We start from the raw sequence: 23,337 nt of genomic DNA, 5'->3' as shown, positions 1-23,337 counted from the left end.
TGCCTCACCACCTCACACCACCGCAATTCATGACAGAATTTGGAAATGGTTGCTCTTTATTTGCCAAAGTTAAAGGAGGGAACCATATATTTTAGCTGGATAAAATAACCTATTCTTTGTAGGGGGAGCAGAATATTTCATGTGGCTAAAATATTTGGTTCCCCTCTCATAACTCTGGCAAATAAATAGCTAATTTTACAAAAAATAACAGGACTTATTGTTGATGATGACAGGAATAAACACAGTTAAAAACTTGCTGGTAAATTAATTTGTTCCCATGTTATGGAGGGGGAACGGATTATTTCAAGCAGCTAAAATATGTGGTTCCCCCCTCATAACTTTGGCAAAACACCTGGAAGAATTTTCAAACTTGCAGGATTTATTGGTGATGAAGAGAGGAATGAGCACAGTTAAAGATTTTGAGAAAAAACTAATTAGCTCCCCTTTTTGGAGGTGGAATGGATTATTTAAGGTAGCTAAAATATTTAGTTCCTCCCCTTTAACTTTGACTAATAATGAGCAACATTTTCCAAAATCACATGATTTGTTGTTGAGGATGAGAGGAATAAATACAGTTAAAGACTTGCTGGTAAAGTAATTTGTTCTAATATTATGGTGGGGGCACAGATTATTTCAGGTTGCTAAAATAATCTGTGCCCCCAAGTAACCTTGGCAAATAATGAGAAAATCTTACCAAAATTACAGCTCTGTGAAGCTGACACCCCACCCTCGTCAAAAAATCCAGCAAATAGTCTGGGTGGTTAGTGCTCCGTTTGTGGGGAGTCAGCTTCACTCAGCTGATTTTCACAGGGAAACAGAATTTCACACAAGACCGCCTCTCTGGCTGCAATGCGGACTCCCATACACAGAGGGAACAGGTTGTCAGACAAGATCTCAACACAGAGAGGAGGCTACGCCTTGACTGTTTTCATAAGCACGTAACCTTCCGCTTCACAAAGTAGTGCCAACCAAAATACAACAGTGGCAAACATCGTACTCAACAATTTCTGATTCTATCGTTAACATTTTTTCAGAGCCATAGACTGAATTACAATTTAGATTTAAGTATTCCACAGTTATCTGTGGCCTGTATTAGGATTTGTTGTCAATAAGGTTTAAAATGGACCCCAGTATAGAGTCAGCCAGTTACTTTTATAAATAAAAGCAGCTTAAATATTTATTTTTATGCAAAGTTGTTAGGATCTTAGAAAATCCGTTGTTTGTGTAACAAATGAACTTTAATAATATTATTTTTAAACCATATTTGCTTGATGCACAGATTGGCTCGTCTCTTTTCGCCAGCTCAGAGGGTTCGGGTCTGTTCATCGGCCTGGCTGGGACAGGAGCCGCTGGCGGAATCGCTGTCGCTGGATTTGAATGGAATGTGAGTAAGAAGCACAGGATCCATCAGTATTGGTCTGGTGACCAGACACTTTACAACCTGCAATGAAACACATCTGGCCTGCTGATATCTCCGCATGTTGTTTCTTTTGTTATTTAATGGTTTGAAAAAAGTTAAACACAGAGCACAAAAACTAATCTCCCCTTTGTGTTTGCAAACAAAAGATCTGGATTTGCAGCTTTTGTATCCATTCTCTCCGAAGACTTGAAATATGAAATCACCTTCAGGTTTGGTGTAACATGCAGCATACAGCAGGTGGCAGCATGGCGACCCTTTAACCCAGCGGTGTCCAAAGTCAGGCCTCAGGGGCCGGTATCCTGCATGTTTTAGCATGTTTCCTGGTTCCACACACCTGAATCAAATGATGGTTCATCAGCAGAACTTCATGGCATCCTGAGGAGGCAGTTGCTCCATTTGAGCAGCTGTTAGAACAAAGACATGTCTAAAATTGGCAGGATGCTTGCGCTGTAGGACTGGAGCTGGATACTCATGCCTCAACCCAGCCCAGGCTTGCAAACATGAGATTGTTGTCTTCTTCTAAAGTGTTCATAGTAGATTTTCATCATGTGTTTCTTTACAGTCTGCTCATCATCATTTCTTTTGTTTGCCCAATTTCAGGCAACTTATGTGCTGCTGGCACTCGCTTGGATATTTGTACCTGTCTACATCTCCTCTGGGGTTAGTTTACACACACACACACACACACACACCCCTTCACAGGTGTGTGTTTTCTTGTCAAGGCTAGTTCTGCAGGTACATTTAGGTGCCAAAACATTTTTTCAACCAAGGATTCCCCGCCTTATAAATTCTTTAACAGGGTGTTTCACTCACAGCTACTATATCAAAACAAATGTCAAAGGTTACTCTATACCTCAATGTTGTACATTTAAAGTTGAAGTAATGTGAACTCATTAAGCTTGTCTGCTGTCAGCAATCAAAATACTGATATTTAATAACTGAAGTATTCACATACTTTTTTTTCTTTTTTTAAAAAATTTCTCAAGCTACAATTACAATTTCATGTGGTTAAATACCACATGAAATTGCTGACCCCTTTTTGCACACAACAAATGTGTTTGTCTCTATCAGATTTACACATCTAATCTGTGAATAAGAGTCTCGCCACAGATTCTCAGTTGGTTGGACCAGGACTTTAGAGACATTGTCCTGCTGGAAGGTGAAGCTCTGCGTTTTGTCTCTAACAGATTTTCTCCTGTCAGTTTTGGTAGATGACCTTGTCTTGTTAGGTTTCCACTACCATGCATGTTTTATTTGCTCAATGAGACATTCAAAGTGTGGGCTATTATCTAGTAACCTGCTTTAGAACTTAACTACCACTTTATTTCTGCAGATTGGTGTTTTCCTTGATTTTTATTCTTCTGTTTTTTCACTAATTTATTCAGAGATGAACTGACCCACATGTGGACTCTGTTTGCCAAATAGGTCACAATTTCACTGTGGCATCAGAGTTTGGGGATGGAGACAACAATGCAAAGTGTACTATTTAGATTTTTATAAAGTATTTTTGAAAATCCTTTTTCTTCCACTTTTACAAGTATACACTCCTTGATGCTGGCCAATCAACAAAATCGCATTAAAAGGCATTGAAATTGTGACTTAACATTCTGTGAAATTGAGCATTATGAATTGTTAATTCCAGTACAATGTAAGCAGTTTTGAAATGTAAACAGTTGTGGTTAGAGGCAGTCCTAACCTGTTGGGAGGCACTCATGCCACCCCCATAAGATGCCGCCCAGGGTGGTGGCCTGTGTCGCCCATATCAGAAACCGTCACTGATTGTGGGATCTTTAACAATGTGAAAATGCGTGTTTTCAGATCGTGACAATGCCAGAGTATCTGGGGCGTCGTTTTGGAGGGGAACGGATCCGAACGTACCTCGCTGTCCTCTCACTCCTGCTTTCTGTCTTCACCAAGATATCGGTACAGCAGGAACAAAGTGACACGAAGAAAAGTGCAACAACAGTACAGCTAAAAATAACAACAAAAAATTAAAAATGAACTTTTACTGCCTGCATTAAAAATGTGTTTTGTTTGCTCGGCCAGACTGACTTGTACTCTGGAGCCCTGTTCGTCCAGGTGTGCCTGGGATGGAACCTCTACCTGTCCACTGTCCTCATGCTGGTGGTCACTGCTCTCTACACCATAGCAGGTAGACACGATCATAAAACTGCATCTATTGCATTTTGACTTTTGCTTTTTAGGTTTTAGATCCAAAATATGACATGCACAAGTGTTGTTTTTTCTGCCTCTGATGATGTAATTAATAATAATTATATTCATTTGTTGTTAACAGAGCTGTTTTTGACTGTAATAGTTACTAAAAAGTCGTTTGGAAGACATCAGAAAACAAATGACTGGTGAAAATGTTCCTCTCTTCTCTTTAACCAGGTGGACTGGCTGCTGTCATCTACACAGACACTTTACAGACATTTATCATGATCATCGGTGCAATCATTCTAACAATTACTGGTATGTGCAAATTCTATCATTTCAAGGCAAATTCCATCTATAAAATACATAAACATATACAGTGTTGTCTAAATGTCATTTTCTCCAGGTTTTGCATTCAGGTATGATCATCCTGTGGTGTGTTGAATGAGCTTAATGAACATGTTTTTGAGGCATTACAAGGATGTTTCAACATTTTTCTTTAGTCTGTTTGCGTTTTCACTCATTTCCAGTCCAGTAACTGTACATTTCCAAAGGACCAGTGAGGTCCAATATAGGCTTCACTGCTACCAGTGACTTCTTATGGTGCACCAGAGAGTACTGCAGAGCCCCTGATCTAGTTCTGTATCTAAAAAAATATAAACAATGACAGCTTGATAGTTGGAACATAGTATTAGGACCACATGGTGATTCATGAAGGGCTACTGGTTGGAAATGAATGTCGTAGGTCTCATCCTGAGCAACATGTTAAGATGACTGGACTGAAAATGAAGAAAAAAATAATAAATAAATGTTTCAGGACCACTTCAACATATTACAAGAATACCCAAGTATTGAGTTTTAATTTTTAAAAAGTGTGTGTGTGTGTATGTGTGTGGGTGTGCGCGCATGTAGCTTTTAACAAGATAGGTGGCTACAACAATCTGGAGCAAGTTTACAGCATCGCGGTGCCAAGTAAAATTATCCCCAACAGTACCTGCCATCTGCCTCGGGCCGACGCCATGCACCTGTTCAGAGACGCCGTCACTGGAGACCTGCCGTGGCCAGGCATGACGTTAGGGCTCACCATACTGGCCACCTGGTACTGGTGCACAGACCAGGTACATGCCAAGTACATACAGAGCTGAAATTAGGTCTTCATTTATTAAATATTGTTATCTGTAACAGTGAAATATGTGAGTAAGGAAATTTTAACCAAGAGACCACATGGTTTGAGATTTTTTTTTTCTGAATGCTCCAAAGATTTTACTGCTTAGTTCAGCCCATGTAGAAAGACTTTAAGTTTAATTTATTGTAGCCAAGAGGCTTTTTTATTGATGGTAAATGTTGATTATAATTAACTTGGTTGATTTACTTGACAAGCTAAACATAAGGTGAGTCAGGCTAAACTATTTTAAAGAAATTCAAAGCCTCTGTGAAGAAATTTCTTCCTTAGGGTCTCTCAGTGGAACCTTAGAGGTCATCAAGTTGAGAAATTTGAAAAAAGTCATTCTTTTTCTAGTGGAGGTAAAACAGACTGAAGTAGCTCACTCTTCTGTTTTAGTGGGAATATTCTTCTTCTATGTTCAGTAACTGTTACTTCTGAAAAACACACGGCTGTTTTATCAGTCCTCCAAGAAGTACAGACATGAACATGTAGACCTCCATAATCCATGGAGGATTATTAAGGTATTAAGGTATTCACGTAATACCTTAAGTTTAAGTGAATACCTTAAATTTAAGGTATTCAAGTTTAAGTATTGACTTAAACTTGAATACCTTAACACTTTGTCATGTTACAATCACAAACTTCAATATTAGGGCCGGGACTTTAATTTTTTCTGCAAAAAACAATCTGATGGGATGCTGAAAAAGACTAGTATGTGCAGGTTTGTGCAGTGAAGCTATTCAAGCATAAAATAGCATGTCAAACACTTTAATAACCCTTCTTGAAACATTTAAACTGTCTTTCAGTTGGATTCTGGCTGATTTAGTCAACAGTTGGCTAAGAAATAGTCTCTCCTTTTATTTAAAACATTAATTTTTGGTCCCTTAACAGTACTTGATATTACATCTACATTTGCACAGGTTATCAACAACCTTTGTCAAATATGTAAAAGTAATCAACATAGCCTTCTGTAACCAATCACAGTGCTGTCAGTGCTAAAGGCTGATTTGTTTCCAGAAGTAGACAATCTCTCATAACTCAGACACATTTCATCTGTTTATGTTGGATATGAACAAACTTAGAAGGAAAAAGAAAAGCAACTGCGATAAGTCCAGGCTCAACATGCTTTGGGGGGAATTGAAGTGTCTGGTTAGGCAGAGAAGAATGCCGGAGCTCACTGGATGTAGTACCACATGGAGAAAACATTTCAGTCTTTTGGTCAAAACAAATTATCCGTGGTACATTTGCATTTCTGTAGACACAAATATGAACTGCTTTGTCACTACCCCAGGTTCTTCCTCACAGACATTTCTTCTTACCATAAATAGTTCTTGTAAGTAGGCCTGTCACAATAACAAATTTTTCTGGGAAATTAATTGTTTCAGAAAATATGATAAACTATAACATTGTCATTTTGAGACCATTGTTAACTAATAGCATAAAAATTGTCTAACAATGCAAATACACCCTCTAAGGGGTCAATAAACTAATTTCAAAAGACCATTTAACACTGGAACTGTAAGACCTTTCAAATCTAAAAAATTGTGAGGTGCTGGAGGGGTTCACATTAAGCACTGTTGATGGCAGGGAAGAGAGGAGTATGTAGCGGCTCTGCAGGTTCAGTGGTTCACCACGGTCATTCAGTTTGAATCCAAAGCCTCCCAGACTGAAGCTGTCACGTTCGGCTAAACCAGCGTTTCTCCAGCTCGCTCCTCCTCACTGGGCTTTCTGCTGCGCTCTGTGGTAGGAGACCAGGAGCCTGGCAGGTAACTGAGGTAATGGTCGCACAGTGACGACTGGAGACAGCGCTGCTCCCTCTCCATTTATTTCTATGGAGTTTGTGCAGTGAGGCGACAGACACTTGCACTCATCCCGACAAGTGAACAGCGTAATTCATTCATGTGAAATCTCTAGCTTGCACACGCGGACTACATAAGAAAGTTGAAAATTGTTCAACATTTGTCATTTTTGCCATCTGTCCCTTGTGTGGCAGGCTGAACCTCCACTCAGGTTCAGCCTGAGAGGAGGAAAACTGAGGCTTTTAGCTCCCTGTGTGTTTAGCCGTTACCAAGGAAACCAGAGGGGAGGAGTAACTCCAGGCAGCAGAATTGAGCTTTCTGTCATCCAGTTTCTGGTAGAAAGAGAGATGACGAAAACAAACAAGCAATAGTACTGCCCTCATTTTATTATTGAGCTCATTTTAATTTATCGTGCAATTAATTGATTTGTTTATTGCGACAGGCCTAGACTGTGTTACATTGTAGGTCTTAAAATGGAGATGACAGAAACGAGTCCAGACTGAAGTTTCCAGTTTCTAAACTGGAAGTTTTGTCAGCAAAACTCTCGTCTGTTTTGAGCCACTGCTCTACCTAGCAGCTTTATTAGTCTGAGAGGCTTTTTTCTGAGAGCTTCCTGCTCGCCCTTTCAAATTTCTAAAGGAGCTGAGTTTTGACAGAGACACTCCAAACAACCCCATTTGGTCGGCTGTTGGCTGAGGCGATGTCTTCCTGTATCCGGGGCTGTGTCTCCGCGGTGACCTCCCTGAGCGGGGCTCCACCTGCAGCTGGCCCAAGTCGGGTGGCACCAACTGCCCCTGCCAGTAACGGTGTCCTCCGATCACGAGCCCAGCGGTCCGGGGTGGGCGGTGGAAACTTCCTGGTTTTGCAAGGATTACTTTGGGTCCCCTGATCCTCGCTTCACGAGCTGCAGACCTTGAGGTCTGGAACCGAAGCAGAGACAGAATACAAAGAGATGAGTGACCGACTGAGCACCACAAGGCTTGATTATTGGTGTTATGTCTTCAGTTTTCATAAACTCAAGCATTTAAGCATTTTATTAGTTGCATTTTATCAGTGATTTCAACTTAAGTTGAAATTATATAACAAGATAAAGGCATATCAGAAGGTAACTTATTTATTTAGCTCCAAGATATTTTTTATGTTCTACTAATCAAAGCTCCCCTTGCTATCCTTGTAATAAATATTTGACCTTACAGACTGCTTCACTTTACTTGACATCCTTTCAAAATATATGCAATTTCTTATGACAATTTGGTTATTAGGATAACAGGATAACAATGATTACCAACTAAATCTCATGCATACAAATTTTATATTAGACAATTTAAGGCTCTGGCACATTCAGGGGGGGCTTGAGCCCCTGCCCCTTTTATCTTTGATGCCCCCACTGCCCTTTTTGGGTTTTTTTTGTTTTTTTTAATGCACAGCACATTGTATTAGCGTAGTGAGTCTAATGCAGTGGTGCCCAAAGTGGGTCCTGGAGAACCGGCATCCTGCATGTCCTAGTTCTCTCCCTGGTGGTACCAACAACCTTTTCAGCAGGTCAATGTTCTTCTTAGGCCTCTAATGAGCCATCATTGGATCCAGGTGCGTTAAACCAGGGAGAGTACTAGAACATGCAGGACCGGCCCAAAGTGATCAGGGGCCCCACTTTGCAATAGACTATGCTAATGGCCTCTAGTAAATGTGAATATCTAACTGCAGTTAAAGATTTTAAGTTGTGGCTAGATGGGCAGTTGGAGTGGAGCCACACAGTTTTTTTTACCTCTTTCGTCTCTTTCGTTTTATTCTTTTTGTGGATAAGTAACATTTGTATCGTTTTTATTTTTGAAGTAAACTGTTTAACTTTATCAAGAGGATCCAGTTTGGTTTTTTGTCATTTCGTCATCAAGTGGACCGAAGGGGAAATACAGAGAGCGTCAAGCTTATGGCTACATTATTATCTACAGAAAATAAGCTATAAAATATACCTACCTACTTAAAACTCTAGAAGTGTGTCAAACAAAGCTGACTGATTTATTTAGCCACCAAACTTAGTGGGGAAAATGGCAAAAGAAAAAAAGTCTCCAATGCTCTCAGTTAGAGGTCTGCAATGTTTTTCTACTGTGAAACTACACGATTGCAGAAACGGTTTATGTGTTTAAAGAATAATATTTCTGTATGTAATAACTGTAGAATTTCTCACTCTATTTTAACCCTCTTCAGCTTTCCACATCATTTTCTATGCTCTTTATCAGTGTGTTATTTCAGTATCTGGACCAAAATAATTGGAGTAAACTCAAAAATATTTCTCTCTCACTCAAAGTCATGCAGTTTGTCATCTCTTGCACCGAGTGGCGAACAATACACCAACAATCTTATCAGACGCAAACAGAAAATAAACTGAAGCTGCTAAGAACAGTTTCTATAAGTGTAAATGCAAGTACAAAAAGGAATAGGAAGCCAGTCACATTTTTATTTCATCTTTTTACCACACTGCTCCACAAGCTAAACCATATGATATGCAATAAAACTATGTCTACAGAGATACAATAACTCCCTTTGCTCACCTTTGTCACTGTTGATGTCAAACATTGCTAAAATGACTGCTTACCAAAGTCATTAATGTATATTGTGTAAAAATGTCTTATTTTTAACAGATACATTAAAATATATATCTTTTAAATGTGTCAGAACTCATTGCCTTAATTTTTAAGTGTCTAAGATGTCTAAATAAAAAACTACAAAAAACAAAATGGAGCAGCCATATCTATTAAAAATCTCATGACAGAACAAAAGTAGCCAGTCATTTATGCTTTAGGTATTTACAAAAGTCACACAGATGATCTTTTTTACTAATTGTTTTGCTCCTGAGTGCTACTCTGAGTTCAAAACTATCTTACTTCTAAAACAAACATGAAAATCCCTCAAATCCTCTTACAACACAATCTAACATTTTAGCAAGCGAGAACATTTGCTAAGAACAGAAAATTATTACAAGTGAAACTTTCTTTAATCTCATTGTAGATGTGTACAGTGTAAACTATCAATTCTAATTCTAACTTCTTCCATGATTATTACCAACCTCAGTAAAATGTAGAAAAAATGTAATCTTTGAATGCATTGACAAAATCAGTAATAAACTTAAAGTAGTTTTCTAATCGTAAACTTCAGGGAATATCTTTTAATCCCTCCCTGTTCACTGTGGGGAAAAACAGCTGGAAAAGAGTGATTTTGACCCAGCATACTGACGTGAGGGTCAGTAATAAACCACAACTAGTAACAGCACATTTGCGCTGCCTGAGTCAAATGCTGATGTTTGCATATCCGCACCTGGAGCAGGGGGTGAAGGTAGGTGAAGGGATTTGGGGGACATGGAGAGCCAGCTGGTGGGAGGTGTTAATTGACTCTCGTTTGTCACAGTTTCCTGTTGCTTTTAATGGTTTAGCCGTTGTTCTGACAGCAGGTAGGGGCAAATGTAGGCAACTGGCGTGTTTCTTGACTTGACTCACATCTGCCTTACTTAAAGGACATGTTGCAGGATGACGTGACAAAACTCATTTGTGACCCATTTTTTCTTAAAGTGGGATTTTATTTTAAGTTGGATCTTTCAAATCATATTACTGAAATTTGTTACATGTCTGTTATAGGGGTGCCAATAGATTTGGAGAATGCTGTTTATGAACACTTGAATTGAATCTATGTGGAGAACTGCAAAATCTCTTCTGAGATCGTCAACTTTTCCTGAGTCACTTAGCTTTCAAAAGTATTTACTTTTCTTTTTTTAATTGATGGTGGGATATAAATGGTATGTTATATTTCAATCAAATGTTGACAAGTATAGCATAACAATCAACAAATTCGTCTGATATGAAGTGTTCATCAAATGAAGGAACTAACAGTTGATCACAAGAAAGATTGATTATGTTAAACAAACTCACCTAACGTTGAATACATTTTTTTATTAAAATTATTAAGAAATTAATTCAACTGAGGTTATTTCTTTTGTCTCCTGAATAGCATTGCAGTGTAGAATTGGTTTAAACTTGTGTAGTGAGTGGAGAAAAAGGAAAATAAATGACATAAAAAACAGAAATAATAAACAACTGACATTTTTAGTTATTTTTACTTGACATGTAGAAAAAAATGAACTCTTTTGGTTCATTGAAATGATTATCTGTATGATCATTTAAAATTATATTTCTATTTATGTACATTTCTACAGTTGACCTATAAGTTAAAAGTAGGCATTATCAGAGTTTTGTATTACTGTTTAAGACTTCTCTGTTTTTTTCCTAAGTTTGAGTATCTGAATTGTCCCCTGTGAAAAACACAGGTTTGCATTTTATTTCAAAGGTAGTTGACTGGATTTAGTTTTAATGGAGAATGAACCTTATTTCACCCTGTCGGTTCACCCTGTAGTCTCTTGATCTAATCATTTCTTCCTGTTTTATTTCCTTTGAACATGCAGGTTATTGTACAACGGTCCCTGTCAGCTAAAAACATGAGTCATGTGAAGGGAGCGTCGATCTTTGCCGCCTATCTAAAGTTGCTGCCCTTCATCTTCATCATCCTGCCGGGTATGATTAGCCGAGCTCTCTATCCAGGTGCGTACACACACAAACACACACACACAAACACAAACACTGAACAACATGCTGGCACAGATTTTAATTAAGAAAACAAAGGTAAAACATCCCAGGTTTATGCAGGTAGAAACTTGCTTTGCTATCAGAGATGAAATGAACTGATTTTGACATCAGTTTGTAAAACAGGTGTGTGTATGAGAGTGTGTGTGTGTGCTGCTTGCGTATCTGTGTGCTTTTCTTGTAAGTCTATTGCGATTTCGGGGAAGCTCAGGACTTTCCCAGTGATCACTTTAACCTGAAGAGGTTAAAGGTCATGCAGGATAGCTGTAATTCATCTCGATTATTTTTTAGATCTAAAAATTAATTTCAGCCTTTTTAAAGGAGTGATGATAGCATGCTTTGATTTTTTTATTACACACTAAAAACAAGAAAACTACAAAATTTTAAATTACACAAAATATGCAAACACAACATCCTATAATTTTTCCCTTTTTGATTGAAGATTTACTTAAAATATACAACACCATAGTATGCCTACTCATTTAAATCTTTCACGTCACTAAACGTGTTTAATACAATTTTATGTCACTATTTGTGACATAAAATTGCACACTTGTAAAGTGAGAATGATGCATGGTTTGAAAGACGTTAAGGAATAAAAAGCTGAAGGTGTGCTGTTCGCTTGGATCCATCAGAGCTGGTGGAACCTCCTGGCCTCCTTTTCCACAGATGGAAATGCTACCCATTCTTCTTTGCTAATATCTCAATCTCTATCACACTGGATTTAGAGAATCTGAACAGAAATTTTCAAGTTTTGCCACAGATTCTAAGTTGGATTTGGAATTTGACTAGGCCATTCTAACACACTTTAATCCAAGCCTTTCCATTATAGCTTTGGCTATAAGTTTAAGGTCATATGCTTGAAGCCCTGTCCCAGTCTCAAGTCTTACAGCCTCTAACAAGTTTGTCTTCCTGAACTGCCCTGGATTTAGCTCCATCTTATCAACTCTTATCTCCCTCCTAGTCCAGCATCATGCAGAAGACATGAAGCTGCAGTAAACACGTCTTCTTATGGCCTCTGGGCTGCTTCTCTGAATGAGTCTGAGCCTGTCAGTTCAGGTCAGGGGTCTACAACCGTAGGCTCCAGAGCTACAGGCTCATCATTTTCTCAAAATGTATTAACCTGGATCAATAATTATGTCAGATAATAAATATTTTAATTATATAAACAATATATAGTCAGGCTGGTTTGAACAGTTGCTATATTGTTATGCATTATCAGTTTAGATATTTCCCACCAGATTGATCCTAATGGTTTATGGAATGTTCTTTTATATCATTTAGCTTATTTTCTTAGGTGGACTTTCTATTTTTCCACACTTTTTACATGTGGATGGAAAAGACTCTGCTGGCCTCATTTTACAAGAAACTTGTTTTCTTTGCAAAAGTTTAACTTTTATTTTTGAAATGATATTGCATATGGAGAACAAAGACTGACAAATTACAAAAATGACTAAACAATTTAAATGTGTGAAATTATTATAACTGGAAATAAATCAATTTAATACATTATTTGTGTATTTATTTCCAGTTTTAATAAATTAATGGCATTTAAATAATTTCATAAGTTATTTATGGGAATTTGGCACTCTTCACTCTCCATAAATAGAGAGCAATGGCCTTTATTAATTGATTAGATGACTTCTGAAAGCAGATGCTTCAACTGTATTTTAATTTATGGTATCAGTGAAATGGGAGCTGAATGAAAGTACATATTACATATTGTAAATCATTATATTTTTCTTCTTCTTTGCAGTTTTATGCTACCTTGTGTGAGTCTTTCACACAAAATCTCAAGACAGCACAACAAATTCTGTTGTAACCTGAGAAGAAGTGGAAGAGAGCATGGGGCTAGGTTTTTAAGGCCCTGGATCAAATGGTTCAAACCAAGCAAGTTGTCTTGACTGGTAACTGAAGAACCTAAACTCACACACAGCCAAAAACACAGTAAAGCCACACAGAGTATATGAGATGATCATAGGTCATTTTAGTTCTTTTCTGTGACCAGCTCATTCTTTTAGCACCTCATACAGACTAGCACGTGGGTAGAATTCTGTAGTGTGTGCTCACCTGTCCGAGGTGCCGGTGTGGGGAAGCATGTTCCAGTCCGCGTAGTTGCTGGGACTGACGAATGAGGGAAGCGCCTCCCTCCGATTGGCGGGGTTCACGCAGGTCCAGCATGCTCTGAGAGAAGCGAGCCATCATGTTGAGTCCGTCTCCATGGGACTGCCCTCTGCCGGATCCAGTCTGCCCGCCGTTGATCAGCAGGTCACTGGCCTCCTGTTGAGGACAGTCATAAAACTCCTCCTCTGATGCCGTCGATAAACTTGAGGGGTCTTCGTTGACTGCTCGGTCACATATGACCTTAGTGCTGTCTTGGCTCCCCTCTTCATTGCTGCCTGAGTCTCCGCCATCGTTCTTTGAAGTTAACTGGCTGTGGTTGGGAACCAGCTCCTTGTGAGCGCGCTCTGTGTGCAAATTATCAACCTGATCCATTTTTATCAGCGTGACCTGAGCCTCACCAGGGTGCTCTGCCGAGGTGGGGTCTATGACTAACTGCAGCGTGCGGCGTTTGGGGACAGGAGGTCCTGCATGTGCTGTATCTAGAGTTTTTCCAGCACTGTGTGTAGGATGTGAATCAGCAGCAACTTTGGCTTGGGTTGGAGACTTTGGCGGTTGTGGATTATGTTGTGGAGTTGTGGTTGGTTGCTGAGGGGGATCTGGAGATTCTGTTTGCTTGTTTTCTGCTGAAAGTATGGCCGTAGGACCTTTAGGATTGCTATGTTTTTCTGTTTTTAGCTCTTTTTTGTCCTGATTTGAGGTGGATTCCTCAGCTGCCACTGGCTGAGTCAGTGGTGCACTGAAGCGTATAGCCTGACTAACCTCAAACCTTTCTGACCTCTGTAAGTGAACCTGATGCGCCCTCTTTTCATCTCTAATATTGATGAAGCCGATCACGTCACTCGGGGGGTCTGGCTCTGGCCAGGTGGGAAGATAGGGGATTAAGTTGGCTTTCTCCAGATTGACTAAGCCCGGATGTAATGGCGCCTCTTTCATAACTTCCTTAAGACGTCCTTTCATCACCTTCAGCCCAGCAAGATTCTGGGTGTTTGATTCTTTTTTACTTGAGTTCTGGTCAGAGGAGGTGGGGCTGGTGTGATTTCCTGCTGCCACCAGTGCATATTTGGGATTGATGAGCTTCCTTGCGACAGAAGCCGGGACAGGAGCCGGTACCGCCTGAGGGAGTGGGTCAGGGATCGGCTCGTCCTTCAAGGAAACCTTGCTCAGGGACACTCCCCGGGACATGAGGTAGAGATCCCGGAACTGCAGGTCAAAGGTCTCCACTGCTTGCCCTGTGATGACGGTGATGAGGTTCCGGTCCAGACGGGATGAGGACCAGGTGAAACTGGAATAACACATAGATTAAAGCATAAGGTCACAGCGATAACTGAACATGCTTCGGTCTGCAGATTCCTACACTGTGGGTAATACTGTAATGTAGTTTAATAATTACACCAGATGTCTGTTTGCTGAAGTCAAACATCATCTAATTATGTTTTGATCAAATTGCACAATTGTCTAGGACAGGGGTCTCAAACTCACGGCCTGCGGGCCAACTGCGGCCCTCGGGACGATAGTTTGTGGCCCCCGCCTTAATATGAAAGTTTAATGTTAGTGCGGCCCGCGAGTTTGATATAATTGGCACTTTTCAGTGTTGTGTGCGGAGCTGAACGAACTTACCAATCACGGTTGAGTATATTGCTCTCGGGGGCGGGACATCGGCCGGGCCTATTTGCATTTTCTATTTGTCATTATTTGCATGCGGTACATGCACAATTTCCGCGGCCGCTCCTGCTTCACGTGCTTCAGCATCCAGTCTAGACCCGGAAGTTGCTGATCAGTGTAACGTAATTAAGGTTAGGCGCTGTAACGCTTGGGTTGTGTTTAAGGGAGGAGAGGAGGCGGCAGATTCGTCAGGACGGTCAAAAACTCACAACCACACTGGTACTGGGAATTCCAAAGTGTTGTCCTTTAATAAATACCCTCTTCACCAACCTTACAAAGCCCGATTGAACGGCTGCTATATTATCAGACATGAAAATTGAGCAGCGTCCAAACAACCCGTAACATTACTAAAAAGTTAGGGAGCTAACATGTCCGTCTAGCACGTTTCTCCCACGCTCTCTACAGAGAAGCCGTGGCGCATACTTCTGACATCATTAGCAATACTAGAGTATCTTAAAGAGACACTACACAATTACGGCTGTTACAGCGCCTGACTATGGCCAAATATGGTAATAGGCAATCAGATAGGTTCGGCTGAGGAGACCGTGTGTGTGAATGTGGCCCAGCCTCACCCAGACTCTACCTCCAGAGGCCCCTGGGTAAATTGAGTTTGAGACCCCTGATCTAGGAGGACATTTTCTGGAAGAATCAGTGGCGATGCAGAAGGCAGGAACGGCTCAGAACTGAAGACTAAGGTTTCAGTGTTAGCATGCAGGAAATTCAGGCTAATTTACTTCAACTGGCATCAGATGATGACAGTAATGCATCATGCAGCAACAGGTCTGAAAGGAAAACATTGGATAGTGAAACCATTACACAGGGTGTAATGTCTCTGAAAGTGATTTGCTTGTACAGAGGTTTCACAATAACTGATGAATTTTACTGTTTTGCCTTCTACTCCTTTATCATATTCTCAGGTCAACTGGCAGTCAAAAAGGAGGACATGATATGATGAACTGACAGTTCTAAAAAATCGTTCACTAAGGTCCTTGCATAAGTATTCTTATTCCTTGGACATTTTCACACATAAACCCCCCCAAATTTCTAGGGATGCAGCTATCCACGTTGTTCACTTCTGATACAGATATTTCATATCGGCTGCTACCGATCAGTTACAGAAAAACAGATGAATTATTTTTTGTTTTTTTTATTTCTAACAGTCAAATGTACTGAATTACAAATTTATTTAATAACTCTGCACCAGTACACCAACAGCTTCACAAGCTTGGTCAAGCATGTACAAACACAACTTTAATGTATTCAGTCAGTGCAATTAGGAGTAGAACAGCCAATGTAAAATAAAGAATAAAAGAAACTGAAACTGACAAAAACAATAGGTTGACTACCTTGGTCAAACATGTAAAAAATAAACTGCAATAGAATAGATCTGCTCTTATAGATCTGATTGTCACCAATACTGATCTGGAATTTCTTTCAATATTGGGACCAATACAGATATTGACATCAGACCGATTCACCTCTACAAAATCTCACGATACCTGGCCCCAGTCATCCTCTCCTTAATACAGCGCAGTCATCCTGTCCCATGTGCAGAAAAACATCCCCAAAGCATGATGCTTCCACCCCCAAGATTCACAGTAGGGATGGTGTTTTTGGGATGGTACTCATCATTCTTTGTCCTCCAAAGCTCTATTTTGCTCTCATCTGATCACATAACTTTCTCCCATGACTCCTCTGGATCATCCAAATGGTCATGGGCAAACTTAAGATGGGCCTGGACGTGTGCTGATTTAAGCAAAGGAACCTTCTGTGCCGTGCATGATTTTAAACCATGACGTCTTAGTGTACTACCCACAGTAACCTTGTTAACAGAGGTGCCTGCTCTCTTCAGGACATTGACAAGCTCCTCCCGTGTAGTGATGGGCTGATTCCTCGCCTTTCTTAGGTGAGATCTTGAATGGAGCTCCAGTCCAGAGGAGATTGACAATCATGTTTAGCTTCTTCCATTTTCTTTTTTTTTTTCCTCCCCTCCAGGGGGTCTTTTGTGGGCTTATATGGAAGTAGGCTGACAGGAAAGGGGGAAAAAAAGGTGGGAAGACATGCGGTAAATTTTCTAATAATTGATCAACAGTTGATCTTTTTCACCAAGCTGCTTGGCAATTGCCCCATAGCCCTGTCCAGCCTGGTGGAGGTCTGTAATTTAGTCTCTGGTGTCTTTGGACAGCTCTTTGGTCTTAGCCATGTTAGTGGTTGGAGTCTGATTGTGTGAGGTGAGCATGAATCTTTATGCAGCTAACGACCTCAAACTGGAAGTGGACTTTTTAGAGGTGAGCTAACAGGTCTTTGAGGGCAAGTCTTTTTGCTGATTGGCAGCAGTAACACACAAATAAATTATTTTTAAAAAAATCATACATTGTGATTTCCAGATTTTTTTTTTCAGATTCTCTCAGAGTGGACATGACCATAAAATGAACATTTCAGACCCCTCCATGATTTCTAAATGGGAGAACTTGCAAAGTTGCAAAGAGTGCTCAAACACTTATTTTCCTCACTGTATATATGCAGTATATTTTATCGTTCTGATATGATGCCCTCAAAGACGGGGCCAGGTTGTTTTGCATGGCTGGAAGGTTGCCATGGAAATTAAAGGATTTCTCAAACATGCATGAAAGAATCAAGGCAACACTCAGGTGTTTTTTGAGGAGAGGATAACATTATAACATGATGTAAAGCTAAAAAAAAAAGTTAAAGTGCATTTTATTTGTTGACACACTGGTTTCTCTGGATTTCACTAGCCGTTTGTGCTTGAATGCTCAGGTCAGATTTAAAGTGGCTTGATTTCACTGGAAATGGTCAGGCATTGAAAAAAAATATGTAAAAACACTGTGTGAAAACCTCAAGAAAATCTGACAAACCTTTAGTCTAAAAAAGTTAGACTTAAACAAAAATCCTACAAGGCAGTCTTGCAATATTTTAACACATTATATTCAGTATGTTAGTGTCAAAGCACTAACTCATGGGCTGCTCACCTGTATGAGCCGGAGATGGCTCTGTCTCCATCTACAAGGAGAAACTTCTCGTTCAAGGAACCCCGCACCTTCTGTGCCGATCGTGTGAAGAATTCCAAGCCTCCACAGCAGCGTACTCGCAGATTCTATGCACACATACGCATACATACAGTGTTAACACTATATAACTCTACAGGATTTGGCATTCATTGCAGAAAGGCCTTTAATGCACAAAGGAAACATAATGGCAACAACAGACTGGAGAGCCCCCCCAAATAAGCCTTTCCTTGTTGCTTAAGAGTCAGCTTTAATGACCTCCACATGATGTTGAGTGACTGTGCAGGTTAGAGCTTGGACTGTCGTGCTTCATTGACACACCCTGTAGTGTTTGTCTTGGGTTCTGTGATAAGGGTGTGGTTCCTGGCTGAGCAATAGTTCTGTGTGAAATCTCTCAGGAGCAGCTAAAGAAAGGAGCTGGAAAAGCTCGCAATAACAAAGAGGAAAGATAAAAGGGAAAAGTTAAGAGAGGAGATAAAGTTAAGAAAGCAGATAATGCTGTTTGAAAGTAAGAAGAGGAACAGAAAAAGAAACCTATAAGCAACAGCAAATTGAGAGTGTGTGTGGTTTATCTAATTGCCTGCAGCACAGACAGGAATGTATTCAGCATCTTCCTGGCCTCCAGTCTAAAAAAAAAAAACCTGTAGAAAATTTCCGTGAAACGCTAAGTATTTTCTGTTAGTGCCTGAACCAGTTTACCTCAGAGGCAAAAAATAACAAAGGGGTTAAGTGAATGACTGGCTGGTGCAAGTTAGATGCCTGCAGGCAAAAGCTTGCAACTCTAAATCAATAAAGAACTTTGATCTCTAATATTAGTGATGTACATCTAAATGTGTGATCTTATGGTTAAAAACAGTCATTTTCCTAAGAATATGTTCTCTGGGAGATCAAAACTGTTTTAATTATAATTATTGCCATTTATGTGACTCCAGACTTGTTATCTAATCCAAGCTTCTCATCAAAATAGTGTGTGTATGTGCATGCAGACCTTTAGGTGCCCCCGGTGCATATCAGCTCTGCCACACATGGAAAGAAAGCAGGGCACTGCAGCCATATCCAGAATGATGTACACAGGGATTTTACGCTTATAGGACGCGTCCAGAAGGTCTCGAAAGATATCCACATCTGTAAACACGTCCATCACCACAGCTATCACCTGCGCACACACACACAGGAAACCAGAAGTTGTTAGAGTTTCCTGTTTCAAGGGTGGGTTCAGTTTGTTCTACTGTTATCAACAATATTAAACCCATTAATCTACAGAGGAAGCTGGGCACTTTGGAGAATCTAACAATAAATTAAGAAAACATTTATTCCAGTCCAGAAAGTACAGGTTTCGTCAGATGACTGTTAGAGACAAAAAGTGTTTTGCAGAGAGGTGATAAAATGCTGTTTGACTGGACACTGTGTTCCTCTGCTGCACAGAAAAACAACAGTCCCATTGACTTAACCAAACTAGAAGCTTAAAACTGCACAGCTAGAAGATAATCAAGATGACTATAATTAATCTGCCAACAACATTGCACTGCCTCTCTTAGGTTCATTGGAAAATGAATCAATCAGTAGGAACTTATGATTTTTGGACCAAGTCTAATTATTTTAATGGTTTTTGCTTCTTTTGTAGACTAAACCAGTGAATAAGCATGTACCAAGATTTATGAGTAAGAAAGGTAAAAGTGATGTACATTGTGCAGGCATGTGAACTGGTTCAGTGACGTAAGTGCATTTCTTTCCACTGACACTTCAAGCTCAAACTTGTCTCAATAAAACGCTGTAGGCGTGTCTAAGGGTGGCACATGGATGAGGCGAAGCAAAATTTATGAGACAGAAAATTGTGGCAGATGGTGAGATTTAAACTGAAAAGTCAAAACAGAGTTTGCCAAGTGAGCGGAAACATGGCCGCTGGTTCTACAAAGAGCAAATCAAATATGCTGTTCTGTCACTAAAAGAATTTACAGTCAAGCAGTACTTATTATAGTGACTAGCATGTAACCACATTATCATTGTTATAAAAGTATTTTTTATTAATAATTAAGACCTCTAAACTTATTTTTCCACTGCAAGAGTGCAAACACACCAACACCTATCATGTGAAAGGGGAATTTGTTTCAGGTTAGTGACCAGTACACAGGAAGCAGCTTAAGTCACTATTAGTATTATACAAGATATGTATAACATGTATAAACATAGACATGCTCTATAGTTCCCTGGTACATGGCTGAGCTGACACAGTAGACCAACAGCAGCAGATAATACAGCTCTAGTGGGAAACGTCACACTGGACATCAACCAGATTGGATTCTGTGACTTTCCACTCTCCTCCAGCCTGGGGTTTTGATTTCCAAAATATACTTTGACATAAAAAAAAGTACTTTGCCGACTAATCATCAAACCACTGCTTTCTCTCCTTCACCAATGAGTGGGTCCAACATGAAGTTTGTGATAGGTATAGCTGTCTGTGTGTGTTGTCTGTGTTTGTGGTGACTCTTGAAGTCCTGAGGGGTTTGACTCCCAATTCTCTTAAGGCTGAGATTATTGCTGTTGCTTGTGTGTCCAACTTTTTTTTCTCCACTAAACTTTTCATTGATATACCTGGATACAGCCTTCTGTGAAACGCTAGGTTCTTTAGTGATTACCTTTTTGGCATTTCCTCCTTATAAAGTTAAGTCAGCAATCTTCTATCTTAACATAGCACTTGCTAAATAAATGATAAACATTATTTTTTTAAAAAACACTAACCATTTAGTTTATTAAGCTATAAGCTACAATGACCTGAGTTTAAGCTTAGCACAGCTTACTTTGACCAATGAGCCATAGAGTTTACAAGATTATCCTCATTTATTCATCATAGTATGTATCCCTAGTCTTTATCTAATTTTAATAAGCTCAAGACAATGTGCATCAAAGAAAATGTAATTTGATTAGCTTAAAGACAAAATGTGCATATCGTTTAATGGGTTTAAAAATCATGATGCACAGTGTTTTATTGTTTCACAAGAAATATTAGCTGTATTTTGGGTCTCCAGCTATCCTGATTTAGCTCGTGTATATTCTGTTTTTGGAGGAAAACTTCTGTTATTATTACTTTCTACCAATAAAGTCGTTATTATTGCCATACTCCTCATTACCACCTACCTTCTGGGCTGATGCAATGCTCTTGCGAACCACCTCCTTGATGTGCGTGTGACCCTCAGTGGGAGGCTGCGTGTACACGGTCACGCGCGTGACCCCTCGGTATGAGATGGCTTCAGGCCAGCCAAGGTCCAACTCCGCCACCGAGGCTTCGGACCGGTCTGGCCAATATGCGAGAGACACCTCCCCGTCTTCTGCGTCTTCCCCGGACCCTGGAGTCAAATTCCCCGGCCCTGGCGTCTCTGGCTTCTGGTGGTGTTCGTACCCGGGTCGGTACGCCTCCGCGGTGCGCGTGACTCGCTCCAGCTCTCTTTCCGAGAGGAACTCCCGGACTTCGTGTTTCTGGATGTAGTCCGTGAACGCATCGCGGCCCTTGGTGATGAGTGCTTCGATGGCCAGTCGTTGGTCCTCGCTGTAGAAAAACTCTGGCTTGCTCTCGCTAATGCGCCAGTTGACGTGGTTCTCATCCAGACACTGGATCTGAGACAACGCCATGACCTCCCAGTTAAAATAAACAGATAAGCACTAAAACTAGTCTGACCAAGTTTCCTCTCGTCGGTCAGAGGGGTCAAAACTCAAATACGTGCTATAAGTCATTACGGTTCACAGAGTCCGAGTGACCCTAGATTTGCTCCAGTCTTACTAAACGGATCCATTTAGTAGAATTTTAATAAGCTAACAGCAGCTACCAGCTCAACCCGGACCGCTCGGTTAACTGAATCTCTCAGTCAGGTGTAGGCTGAACAAAGCTCTCTCTCCCAGAGCCACGCCTTTCACCTGAAAGGGGCCGGAGAACCCCGGCCGCGGCCCCTTCTCCTCACAACGGCAGCTGCAGGGCTCAGCAGACTCGGGAGACAGATGTCCCGGTCGACGAGCTTGAATGTGTCTGTCCGTGAGTCAACGCGACGGTGAAAACACACGTCAGACACAGACAGAAGTTATTAATCCCCCGTTGCTAAAACTGCGTGACTCAGACTAACTGTTGCGCTGACGAGTCACATTTCCTCTTTGTTGTCGGAGCTCGGAGGTTTCTGTCCTGGCAGCTGAGGGAGCCGTGCGCTTCATGAACGTGGCACGAAAGAATCTCAGATGTCATTACTGTATCCGGGGTCACAGCAGTTCTTGTGTTCTAAACTTCTTATAAAAACTTTTAAAACTTTATCTAATTGATACAGGGACTGTATCTTAGTCATTGAATCCGGGAACGGAAGCTCGGCCCCGTGGGCATAAAGGCGGAGTGTACGGCTCGGAAGTTGGTGAGGAAAGAGAAGCGCTAAACCCCACCCTCCTCCAAACCGGACGGAGAAAGAAATATGTGTGGATTTTTTCTACCTCAAATCAGAAACCTTAAGACAGCGTGACAACCAACTCACAAAAAGATTAACTGACTTTGAGGAGCGTTAATGAGAAGTATTAATGGATATACTGCAGTGTTAGAAGAGTTTAGCCTAAATGAGCCAACTGTCAACCCATGAAAAGCAGTAAGTGCAGATTCCTCTCTAAAAGAAAATTGCTGAGTAGACTAGATGGCATGAATTTAAAGCAGGGGTGTCAAACTCAAATACACAGTGGGCCAAAATTTTAAATTGAACAAAGCCGCGGGCCAAGGTTGAACAAATGAATCTTTTAATATGGACCCAAACAAGTTTTGATTTAACAATAAATATTGAACAAGCAAGGCTTATATAACTTAAAAGTGCAGGCGTGCAAAATTGAATTGCTAAAAATAATAATAAAACATAAATGGCATATTAAATAAAATTTAAATAAAAATTGAATGCCTCCTTTCTGAGGTAAATGTCAAAATTAGCTTCGTACACAGACTAATAAATTTGAAAATAAAATAACATAACAACTATGAATAAATCATTAAATAAACTATGAATAAACCATTCAGGCCTTGGAGTAACAAGAAAAGGTGCATAGAAAACTTATTTATTGCTCATTTTGCGACACACTGATCTACTCTGATGCAGCCAAAGTCAGATACCTGGCATCTTTTCTTGGATGCCAGTTCATCAATGTCGGGGCTCAGGGTTTGAGCTGAGGAAACCTTCATTATCGAACAAAGATGTTCGTCAGTCAGAGGTCTCCTGTGAGACGTTTTCGTCATCTTCACTGAGGAGAAAAGTTGCTCACATACATATGTAAACAGATATTCTGTCTCCCACCTGTCCAGAAAAGTTCTATTTTCTGTCTTTCTTTTCGCCATGTTTTGGTAGGGTAA

At 40.3% G+C, this 23,337-nt stretch overlaps 2 protein-coding genes across 2 annotated transcripts in view; one reads left to right on the top strand and one right to left on the bottom strand.

The window, feature by feature from the left end:
• The first annotated feature begins 1,109 nt into the window (after positions 1-1,109).
• The window catches only part of slc5a10 (solute carrier family 5 member 10), a 42,204-nt gene continuing 19,976 nt past the window's right edge, over positions 1,110-23,337 (top strand). Inside the window, 7 exon segments of the mRNA XM_032562067.1 lie at positions 1,110-1,384; positions 2,021-2,080; positions 3,239-3,343; positions 3,467-3,572; positions 3,812-3,892; positions 4,487-4,692; positions 10,989-11,124. Coding sequence (XP_032417958.1) covers positions 1,232-1,384; positions 2,021-2,080; positions 3,239-3,343; positions 3,467-3,572; positions 3,812-3,892; positions 4,487-4,692; positions 10,989-11,124 — 847 coding nt within the window. The 5' untranslated portion in view covers positions 1,110-1,231.
• Positions 5,578-22,343, bottom strand: fam83gb (family with sequence similarity 83 member Gb). The gene is made up of 5 exons (XM_032562065.1): positions 21,114-22,343; positions 18,967-19,134; positions 17,943-18,067; positions 13,237-14,572; positions 5,578-7,458 (listed from the first exon to the last, which is right to left on the bottom strand). Exons 1-5 carry the CDS (start codon positions 21,603-21,605, stop codon positions 7,105-7,107), a joined length of 2,475 nt encoding a protein of 824 aa, XP_032417956.1. The 5' UTR covers positions 21,606-22,343; the 3' UTR covers positions 5,578-7,104.

Source organism: Xiphophorus hellerii, chromosome 5 (assembly GCF_003331165.1).
Source record: "Xiphophorus hellerii strain 12219 chromosome 5, Xiphophorus_hellerii-4.1, whole genome shotgun sequence".
Lineage (NCBI taxonomy): Eukaryota > Metazoa > Chordata > Actinopteri > Cyprinodontiformes > Poeciliidae > Xiphophorus > Xiphophorus hellerii.
This window is presented reverse-complemented; position numbering and strand designations above follow the sequence as displayed.